The sequence below is a fragment of the Larus michahellis genome, chromosome 13 (assembly GCF_964199755.1).
Source record: "Larus michahellis chromosome 13, bLarMic1.1, whole genome shotgun sequence".
Taxonomy (NCBI): domain Eukaryota; kingdom Metazoa; phylum Chordata; class Aves; order Charadriiformes; family Laridae; genus Larus; species Larus michahellis.
The window spans coordinates 9,253,040-9,264,298 of record NC_133908.1 but is presented as its reverse complement, the minus strand read 5'-3'; the positions used below and the strand labels follow the sequence as shown (position 1 = coordinate 9,264,298).

Sequence of the window (11,259 nt, the reverse complement as noted above, 5' to 3'; positions counted from 1 at the left end):
CAGCTCTGGAAAATGAGGGAGCTCTATAACTTATATTTAGTTCAGGTTTTTTTCTTTCCTAGGCTGAGAGAATTGTACCAACCTTTTCCTTCCACGTGAAATTTGTAACAGAGTGGAAGAGGGGTTTTTTGGCAAATATTTTGGTCTTCCTGATGTCATACAATGGTAGCTTTCCCTATTCACTATTTAGAATTTTGTATTTCTTCCTAGTAACATATCGCTTATTTATACTTGTCACGAGTATTCATTCTGATCGGGTTTCTGTTATTTGAGGTCAAGAGCAGAGGAGCTGTGCAGCTGCGGACAGGTGGGAAGTGGTTGCTGGGGCCTGTTCCCGTTGCCGGCGGGTGCAGCGTTGGGCGCGTGCCCGCACTGTGACTGCATCCCTGATAACCGCTGCCCGGTGGGATCTGGCCACTTGTGTCTCATCCTTTAGAAGGGGAGGGAAGGCTGACACAGTCATCAAACAGCTGATACAGCACATTCATGAAACATACTGCACTCTACAAAATATCAAATTATTTATTTATATAAAATATAATACACAACAGTTGTACACATGCACACACCCACACAGTTACTTTACCACAAATTTAGGCCAGTTATTTTCTTTAATTAAATGTTATAATCTAGCACACGATATCTTACAGTAATTTACATTATTATCTGAAGACACAATGGGGAAGCTTTGATCATTCATTTATAAACCTTCCATAAATTACAAAAAAAAGGCAGTCTGAAAAGTATGTATAAACAGTAAAAACAATTTACAAATGGACAAGAATTACAAAATAGTAACAGCCAATGACTGCCATCAATGTGTAAGATTGTTTTTATTGAGATGCCAATATTGCAATTAATATTTGATTATCAGCTGTTGCAGCCTCTTTACTGGCTGCGGCTCAGTGTACGTAACACAGTTTTTCCCTTTTTACTTTAGACATGTACTTTATCTTGAATCTGACATCATCAATATGAAAATGTCTTTTAACTTAGGACTGTACCTCCATAGGAAAAAAGTTGGGGAGCAAAGGTTTTTTGTTGTGGTGGGGTTTTTTCCCCTGGTAATTTAGAAGAGTGAACCAGGAACTCCAAAACCGGAGGCTGTATGGGAGAAACTGGGCGAGCCTCTGAGTACCTTACACCATATTGGATTTTAGTTTAGTGAAAATGTTGACAAAAGAAACAAATACAAGGGATTTGGTTTGGGGAGGAAAAAAAAGGCAAGAAAACAAAAAGAAAGCATTTTGCACAGCACTTTCAAACTCCCAGGAGTTACATGAGACACTGAATGGAGTCAGTAACATAGTACTTGGTCTTAAATTACCATGTTTTAGGGAAGATGAAGACAGTTGAATACACAGTACATACAAAGTATACGCTGTATATTTATTAGACAGTACAAATCATTGTGCATTAATAAGGCAAAACATCAAGGCTGATTAAACTAGGAGTTTCAAGACCATTTTTGTTTGTGATAAAGATTAGATACAGTGGGGTGATCTCTCTCAACCAGGAATCAATGAATAATTTCCACACTCCCATAGAGTAACCACGCGTTCCCCCCACTTGTGGTTAAAGGAGACTAAAGGCTGAGATTTATCCAATGGAGTTGCAGGTGGTGAGTTGACTTCAAATAAAACCATGTTCTTCTGGTATTAATCCCTTTTTTTTTTTTTTTAAGAAAAAAATATTTGCAACAACAAATCCATTTCCTTTTTTTCTTGCTGTTTTGATTAAGGAATTGACATGATTCTATTGATGTCAGAGTTAAAAATGCAAAGGTTTGGTAAAGTTGTACTGCATAGTCATGAAAGCCCTAGTTTTGACGTTTAAAAAAAAAAAAAAAATACACAGACTGGAAGCTTTACAAGTTGTCCAGGAGCACATGAATCATTTCACTGCACCAAGCTTTTTCAGCAGTTTCTTGCCTTTGGAAAGCAGCCCCTTTTTCTTTTTCGAGGACAAATCCCTGCCTCTCCCGGGACTACCAGAACCCATAGGTGACGTAGGTGACCCAGAATGGAGATGAACTGTGGGGGATGGTGCTCTCCGGGATGTACCTGTATTCTCAGGAGGAACCTATTAGGTACATTGTTATAATTTATTGAATGTTTGAAAGCTTAAAAGCTATTATCATCAAGAAAGTTGGTAACATCACTTGTCCCATTACCCACTTAAACAAAAGGGCTGGTTCCTTTCTTCTTTGTGGCTTAAAATACTGTATGGGCTTACGGAAAATACGTAAATTTTGAGAAAAAGGATAGACAATAGAAAAGACTCCAATAGCGCCCTGGTTTGGTTATACTGTTTTTAAAGAAAGAGTTGAATTTGTTTTGCAATAGTTCTGGCCACAAAAGCCACAAAACTGGGTTTAGTTTTGCATTTCAGTACTCTGATAGTACAAAAATTAAGAGGGATACTCTTAGCTATAGATTTAAGAAAAATAAGTGTATTAATTACTACAGATTAGCAATCTATAGAAGCCAAACTTTTCAGAAGAAATGACTTAAAATTCTATGTGATCACTTATTTTTTTAATGACGTTTAAATGCCTTTTCTTTAAAATTGGCTAGCAAACTTTATGTACATATTTGAGAAGATGGCACACTGGCTTAAAAAAAAAAAAAAAAGGAAAAAGAAAAAGCTAAAATGAACCTTAATCACAATCAAAGAAAGCTTAAAGACCCTGACTGCTTGATGTGTGTGCTGCAGCTATGAAGTTGCTGATGAAGGTGAATACTTGTACGATAGATGACAGCATTCCTAAATATCTTAAACAGCTATTTTTTTTTTTTTTAAATCATCAAAAGCACTTGAATGAAAATGCTAAAACTACTTATACTCAGCCTATCCTAACTGCAGTGCCTGGCTGACAGAATGTGATATTATTGATTAAGATGATATTTTCATAGTAGAATCCATGCCTTAGGGACCCCTGTTGTCTTGTAGTTCAAGTTAAAACATTAGCAATTTACTGGCTTGTGCAACAGTGAGTTAAGCAAAGGGGCTTCAAGCCTACTTTGATTTTAAATCAAGGTCTAGTTCTAATGAAAAAAAAAAACAAACCAAAACCAACTTGGTAAAGCACCCCAACGTACACCTGAAGATACCATATATTTAGTCTAATGCATTCATTCAGTGAGCTGCATGTTTCATACTGAGACGTTTATTGCATTGGTAAACCAAACAGTTGCTAATATTTCAAATGTGCACTTCCTAGGAAAATCCAAGTAAATTGTACCATATGAAGGGATTTTTTCAGAATTGTTGAATAGTTGGTCTTAGGCAAACTGGGTATAATCGATTATGGAAAACACATTTTAAGGCAGACAATTTAAGGAGCTATATTTGAGTGTAATGAGTTTCAAAACCAACTATACCCTTGTAAACTACCGTACGTATCAGCTTATGTTTCATTCGTATGTTCTTTAAGGGTTGGGGGTGTTGTGCTTTTCTCTTGATGGAGGAGCTTGGAATTTTTACATCCCAGGTTGGCTAACAATGCAATATGCAGCTTTTGTTTGTAGGGTAGTTAAACATCAAACTCTCCTTTCTATGTAAACATAAACAGTTAGCTCATGAAGAAATATGTTCCAAACATTGACCTTCATAAAGTGAGGTCTAATTGATGTATTTCTGAAGATTCCTTTTTAAAGGATTTGTCTCCTGAAAAAACTAAATTGGCTTGCCTAGATAGAGTAGAAGCAAACAGCCTGTTCTGTGGCCAAGGATTTTGGAGACATATTTCTTTTTTTTTTTTTTTTTCCCCCACAATTAAGTTTCAAGACTTGCATTAGAGAGCCAGGTAGCTTTAATTGAAATCTCTATTGGTATCTTCAGTTGCTCACTTACGTGAAGGCTACATTGCCTTATTAAGGTGTGAAATGAACACTCTTCTTCTGTTTCCAAGCAGATGAGCAAAGAAATAAAAATATATATAAAATATATAATATATAAAAGTATTGCAGTGATGAAACAAAACCAAAAATGAGATACTCTAAACAAGATTAGTCTTTCATAAAAGAGAAGTCTCGGGGCAATTAACTAATGCCAGTTGGAACAGGAAGTCATAAGGATTAAAAGATGAGCGCTGTCAATCAGCTGCATTTACGACTTGTCCTTAAAGGAATGCTTGTACCAGGCTTCCCTCCACAAGGACTTTTGCTTCCCTCTAGATACTGCACGTAGCAAGAGTACCTTAGAAGCATTAGGAAGTAACTACTTTCACCAGGGAAAAGCTGTTTAAACTCAAATTGTAATTGAAGGTACTGTAATGACTGCAATCAGATGGTAAATTTAGTTTCTTTGTTTACAAATGTAATGAGCTAGTGGAAGGCTAAGTAAAGTCATTTTTCTTTTTATTTTTGTATATTTGAAAGTTAATTTTAAACGAGCAAATGGATTTAAAATGTTAAAAGTAATGTCTAAATTATATATGAGACAGAATGGAATGGAAAATAAAAATTTAAGATTTTCGTATTCGGTTGCTTACCCTTTTTGCTTTTGTACGCATTGGCGTATCGTGAACATATCGCGTGGGTGCATCGGACAGAAAGACTTCAACATCATCAGGCACTTCTTCAAGAAAGTTGGAAGGAACCAGCCCCTTTTGTCCGTTAAGTTCACCCTGCAACATGATGAAAATTTCAGAATGTTTTAATTAAAGCAACTGTCGCTTCCCAAGAAGGTAAGAAATACTTTTGACTATTGCAAAGCCAGTGAGGGAGAGGAAATGTCCGTCTAAGGTCACTTAGGACTCAACAGGGGGTCACTTCTGAAGTGTATCTGAGAGAGGCAGCTGGGCCTCTTTCTATGGCCAAGACACTGGAGTGGAAACGGCGAGTTCAAGCTGCGGATGGGCAGCTGCTGTCAACTTGAAGACAGTTCAGCTGGGCAAGCACTGCCGCAATACTGTCTCCTGTCGTCAAACTCTTCCTCTTATTAAAGGAATGACAGTAGTACAATCAGTTACCTAGTGCTTAAAAGAATACTGAACTATTTTATTGATTTATTTTATCAAATAACCCTTTATCGTAGTGACAGGGTCTCTGTTTTTCTCCCCCATGAAATGCCTTACCCATTAGAAGTCATTCACATGTTTGCATAGATCAAGATACACATTTTCCAGCAAACTAAATGAGGTAAATACTACTTATAAAATGTCAGTGGCAGCTCGGAGGGGCCTGAACAACACTCCCTAGAAAATCGTGCTGATGGGGCAAGAGGGAACTGTCTGCCCCACAGGATCCCCTCCAGCGGAGGGAGCTGCCGCGGTTCTGCTACAGCCGTGCAGCAGCAGGAGCTGTGAGCCCGGCCTGGCGCTAACAGGGCAGGTTGTGACCTTCGTCCCCCAGGGACCTCCCCTTCGGGGAGGGGTGACGTTTTTGCCAGTGCTTCCAGGCGTGCCAGTGGGTCGACGGTTTTGTTAGAACAGGATCTGGGCTATTCCCACAACACAACGAGCTGGAATTGCGACCTGAGCTCCCCCCCGGCTGTCATTTGATAATTCACGCTAGTGAAGATTGCTCTAACAGTTTGTAGCAGTTTGACATGACCAAACAGAAGCCAACTCACATAATAAAAGCCATCTTCATCAATTTCACCAAAGACAGTGATAATGTCCCCGGTGCAGAACGTCAGCTCAGCCTGCAGAAAAAGGAAGAGGTGACAGTGCATGTTTTGTTAGGCAAAGGTTAGCATTTTCTTTATTCATACTAAATCCGTTAAATATTTTCCCCTCTCCTTTATGTTAAGGCACTGTTGGTGAAACAAGTGGAACTGTGAGAGCAAAACCTTTTCTTTCTTTTTAAATTTACTTATTTTCTTTTTTTTTTTCGCTTGCTAAATCTGACACCTCTCCCACTAAGTTCTTGACACCCATAGGACTCCCTGCGACAAAGGAGCTGACAAACAGCCCGGACCGTGGAAAGCGTCAGAACTCAACTGCGCAAAGCCTTCAACAACCTGAGCAAACTTTGAAGCTTTGAACTACTTGGCTTCAAAGGTCCCTTTTAGTCAATCCTTCCGTGAGGAGGGAACAAGCCCGAGGGGAGGGACGTGGTTCAGGTCCGTGATCTGTGGGGAGCTGAGCGCTAGGACTAAGGGACCAGCTGAGCCTTTCCTGAAACACAACGTGCCCGAACTGAACTTGTGGAGCTTCACTGGGTTCTGGTCAATAAAGGCTTCGTAACGGGCATCTCCGGTCTCTGATCTGCAGAGTACTGAGCTCTTTTTAATTGCCTGTGGTTTAAATGTAATTAAATAAGTTTTTTTAAACTTATTTTTAATTTCCTGTGGCCATGGGAAAGGGAGAGAACAAACAAAATTTTTGCAATGTATTTTAAAGCACCAAGTCCCACACACCTAAAAAATCACTTAAAAAAAAAATCCAAATTGTTGTACAATTGTATTAAAACAACCATTTTAAAGCATAACTGAGGAAGCTCCTTGGTACGCAGTATTTTTTTTTTAGAGCTTTGAGTGTACCCTGACATTCTTACCACAAGGCAAATATCACTGAAAATTGCACCAAATCCCTGTGACATCAAAGACAATGTAAAAAGTGATTCCCTTGTCGCTGATGACAAATACAGAGAGATGGGGGGTCTGCATGTAGGTACATGGAAGATGAACCCATAAGGAAGCTCTAGCTAACAGCTGGCTTTTAACTGAAGATCTAGCTAATGCTCAGTTGTTTACGATATCCTTACATTGTTATAAAAACAAAAAACAGATTACGGACAAGACATACGTTCATAAAAGCTCAGCTGCATCAATTCAGAGAAGAAATACGATATACTATGAATGCTGTTCTCCTGTGCTATATTGTTCTGGTTTGGGTATATTTTTGGAGGCACTGGAGGGTACAGACCTTTGAAGGCACGGGCTGGGATGCTCCTCAAAAGTAATCCAGTTCATACAGAGGAAATTTGAAAACAATTGGAAAAATAATCTACTTTTTTATAATCTACTACTTTATATAACTCCATGGGTTTTTTTTATATAGACCTTTGTTATATACAAATGCATACACATATGTTGCACAACCATATATCCCATAACTGACTATATAACGTATTGTGCCATAGTAAATAAATCCTACAAAGGATATTCCTTGATTTTAGTTGAGCAAGCACCATAAATCTACTTGTACGAAAGTCATAAGCTTATCATAGACATCTGCCCAAAAACACTTGACCAATGTTTGTAATTTTGAACTAATTTTTTTTTTTTTTGCACATCCCTGTAAATGTCTACTAGTGCTCATCAATACCAGCGTTGTTCTGGCTCCACAGATGGTACCCGCAGTGAAGAGTTATGCCAATACCTCTACATCAACGTTAGGAGAACTTTCTCTTGGATCGTAATCATACAGCGCCACCATCCTCCTTGTCGAGACCGAATGCTGCCTGCCGCTCCGTCTGTTTCTCTCTGTTCCGATCACAGGGAGAGGAAGGGAAGGAAAGCTATCAAAGTTATTTTGAAAAGAAAAACAAGGTGCAATTTTTCCTCACATCATTTTCACAACAGTGCAGTAACAATGTTGGTATTTCTCTAGCGTAGTGATAAAAGGTCACAGATTACCAAACCTATTCACGCAGATAAAGGTTTCAGAACAGCATGTATGGTTCATAAAGAATTGTTTAGCAGGTGGCTTGCCCTCTTTATTCTAAACCACTGAACCCTCTGAACAGTATTTATCTGCAAAACTAACGTTCTGAAATTTTCAGCCATTCTTGGTTGTAAGAATCAGAGGTTACCAGGGTATACAAGAAGCCAAACATTCAAAATTCACGTTTGTTTCATTTTATTTTAGTCAAACTTCCATGTTTACTGCCTATTCCCCCCCTCCCCCGCCCCCACCCCCTAAACACAAAGAACTTTGTGCCTGGGATTATTTTTCAACTTTCTGCTGGGAGACTGGAAGGAGAAAGGGACACTCTTAGTTGGCCCAAGACAAAAGAGGCTACCTGTTATGCAAGTGGTTTGCAATATTTTCAAGACTCTTGACTACAAAACCCAGATTCTCAAGTACTGTTTAATTTTACAGATTTCCTTTGTGGGGAACAGAAGGAAAGGCGTAAAATTTGTTGTTTCCAAAACCCAAATGAAATGTTTATTGATTGATATTAAACATTTACAGAGAAGTCCCAAATGGGCTTCATTTCAAATTTGAATGGTATTAGCATGATTCTTGCGGATGATTTTGCTGCAGCAAGAGAAACATGCTGGTTAGTGCTACTTACAGACAGGCATCGAGGGCAGGTCTGCTGAGCGTTAGGCAGTGTGACAGAGGAACCCGGGGTGCGGAGGCACCCTGTGGCTGTTCAGCCGGAGGGGGGACGTTAAAGCGAGTGCTGAGGGGAGCATGCACTCACAGCTGGCCCAGCACCCACCGGCTGCCACTGAAGCACTGAGTCAGGAGATCACTTACTTCTGCAGTGGGTGGCTTGGAGTGATTTTCCCAGCTACCAAAGCAAGGGATTTACACAGAACACAAGGAGAGAGCCAACATGAAGGCACGGGCTGTAACAGAGGCGGGACCCGATCCCCTGATTCCCCACAGCCTGGATCAACCCACACCTAAGCGATTGTCTCACTTTCCAATTTGAAGTACTGCTCTGGGGCAAGCCCTTGCCCACTGCTCAGGGTCCAGGGCCCCGCTACGACCAACAAAATAATCCAAAAAGGATCCTATACCTAATTGCTACGTGACTATTTTTCCAACTTCTGCTTTCCAAAAGTTCAAAGGCAAAAATAACTCTAGACAGCTCAAATCATTTCAGCTAATTTACAGCTTGAATCAAATTATTGGTTCTTAGCACAGACCTCTTTTAGACTTTCTGGATCTGCGGTGTACAGAGCGTGTGCTCTCTTTGAAACGGTCACAGTTGACTTCAGGAAAGGAATGCATACAAATAAAAGAAGAAAAGATATGAAGCTGTTCAAAGTTCTGTTTTTAAGGATTTAATGTGGGCAAAGGATTAAGAAAAATGTAGTCATATGAACACAGCATGTAAAGTGTCTGATATGACATTAAAAATATGAGTAACAACACGAGACAGACTGGCAATTGGAGCCCGTTTCTGCTAAAAATCCACGTGGGCAGCCTCTGGGACAGCGAGGGTCTGAGCACGTGGATCTCTGCTGTCCAGAATTCGTATTTAGTTCAAAATTAAGCCAAACTAACTATTCTTTCCAAATCCATTAGTAAGAGCATTTGTTGTATTTTGTTTTTTTAAATGGCTAACAATTTAAATCCATATTAAAGAGAAAATTCATGATGCTTTTTAAGTGCTAAAATATTTAAAGGTGAACTGCTGGGGGTAGGTTGCTAACAGCTTGCTCAGAAACATCCTAAAATAAAAAGAATTGCTTAAAAATGTAAGGCAGGGCAACATTTCTGTCACAAATTGCCTCTCCCTCTTTCCAAGAAAAAGACTTTCTGATTTCTCAGCTATTTCAGGAGACACTGCCAGTTGGGCACAACAAAAATATCTAACTATATCCGCTAAATATGACCGTGAGACAGTCAAAATATTCAAATTATGGGGAGCTACGTAGATTAGTGGTCTCATTTTCCCAAGTGTTCTGTATCAACAACTTGCTGGCCTAAGAACTGTTTGCGCTGCGCAGGACTTGAAGCAATAAGTTTCAGTCGTAGCTGTTCAGGAAGATATTTTCTGTACCCACATGTGACCTCGTTGCTGGAAGTAGAAATATATTTAGCCACTTCCTAATCCCATCAGGCCCCCGGTTGTGTTTCCATCTGGACCTAACGCAGGTTAGGGGAGCTCATTCTGACAGACCTCAGGTGACGTAGACCTGTGCAGAATAACGCTGTCGGCAACCAACCTATTCAGGCACATCTGTAGGTCCCACTCTCTGCCCATCCCAAGCTTTTGTCCTGTAAATGTAGGTGTCTGTGCTAGACCTACAGGAGCAGATGGGCCGTGGGGTTCACACGGGCACGTGGGTGGGAGTATTCGTTGTATTTATGTAGCACGAGTAAATAAATACACAGGTTGGAACTAAGAACTCAAGAACTTAAATCACCCTTCCCTTTCATGGACAATGGAGAATTTAAAAATATCTCAATATCTTAAAAAAAACAACGAAAAATAATTTGTCTCACATTTACTAATACGATTTTGGAAGTGATAAGGTTTTATTCAATCTAAGAAAACAATTGTGGAAGATTTCTTTGGTTTTTTTAGCAACCACTTTTACAGTTCACTTTTAAACAGGACCGAACCAATTCCAGCCCTTTATACTTTCTGAATTATGTTGAAAATTTTAAAACATATTGAGATAGTTGTATGAAATTTATTTGTAGAAAGAAATCTAAGAAATTCAGATTCTTGCATTGTGTATCTGTGTACAACATCGAACCAATGATGTAACACAAGTGGTTCATAACACAGAATTGTTTGGCCGAACTCTGCTTTTTAAAGGGTTTGTTACTGCAATAGTCATAAAATCTCATAATATGTGGTGCTATCCCAAATGAGATTACACATAACCCTTTGCCACCATCCCTTTAAATTATTGGTAAAGTAGGAAAATGTAGAAGAATAAAAATAACAACAAATAAGTGATTCTTTTTATGCTTTGCAGCAGTGAGCGTATCACAAAGCACCTCAGCACAGCACACTCCAAAGCACAGGGATCATGTTCTGTGTCTAGAAATCTTTCAGGTGACAAAACCCATTTTTTTTTACATAAGAAAAGAAAGTAAGGAGTGGAGTGGTGAAGATACAAGTCCTCATTTGCAGCAAAAGATGTGACCAAGATTAAATATTAGTTGAATAAAGTCATCCAGATACTGACACAGAATGTATCCCATGGTGTAGTAAATTGTTGTAAAATTTAGATGCATCTGCATATAGTAAAAACAAAAGGCAAAGCAGATCCAGCCAAGTTAATAGCACCCAAAAGTTAGAAGAGAAGCGTATATATTTTTGCTTACCAATTTTCTCAACAGGTGTGTTCAAAGGAAGAAAGCCTTGTTTTAGAAGCTGATCCATCATCTCTTCATCATCTGCTTGAATCTCAGAGACCATGTTACATGGGATAAGGCCAATTCTTGTACAGGTTTCTCCACGATAGAATCCATCAGCATCTTTGTCCCCATAAACCTGTTGTTCAAAGAGTGGTAATGTTGGTCAATAAAGGTTTTAGCATTTAGGAATTTTAATACAGGCTAAATGGTTACTAAAGTATAGACAGATGACTACAGCTTGGATGCGGAATTAT

General features: G+C 39.1%; 1 protein-coding gene across 16 annotated transcripts in view; it reads right to left on the bottom strand.

The window, feature by feature from the left end:
* Positions 1-504: 504 nt before the first annotated feature.
* The window catches only part of RIMBP2 (RIMS binding protein 2), a 147,931-nt gene continuing 137,176 nt past the window's right edge, over positions 505-11,259 (bottom strand). For 5 of the 16 annotated variants that reach the window (XM_074607008.1, XM_074607011.1, XM_074607017.1 and 2 more), the window contains 6 exons: positions 10,973-11,141; positions 8,833-8,898; positions 7,331-7,434; positions 5,578-5,649; positions 4,496-4,630; positions 505-2,082 (listed from right to left, as the gene is read on the bottom strand). In XM_074607008.1, coding sequence (XP_074463109.1) covers positions 1,894-2,082; positions 4,496-4,630; positions 5,578-5,649; positions 7,331-7,434; positions 8,833-8,898; positions 10,973-11,141 — 735 coding nt within the window. In that variant the 3' untranslated portion in view covers positions 505-1,893. Of the gene's footprint in view, positions 2,083-3,747; positions 3,903-4,495; positions 4,631-5,577; positions 5,650-7,330; positions 7,435-8,832; positions 8,899-10,972; positions 11,142-11,259 lie in introns of those variants that run through there. The other 11 variants (XM_074607009.1, XM_074607013.1, XM_074607018.1 and 8 more) reach the window with 3 other exon arrangements.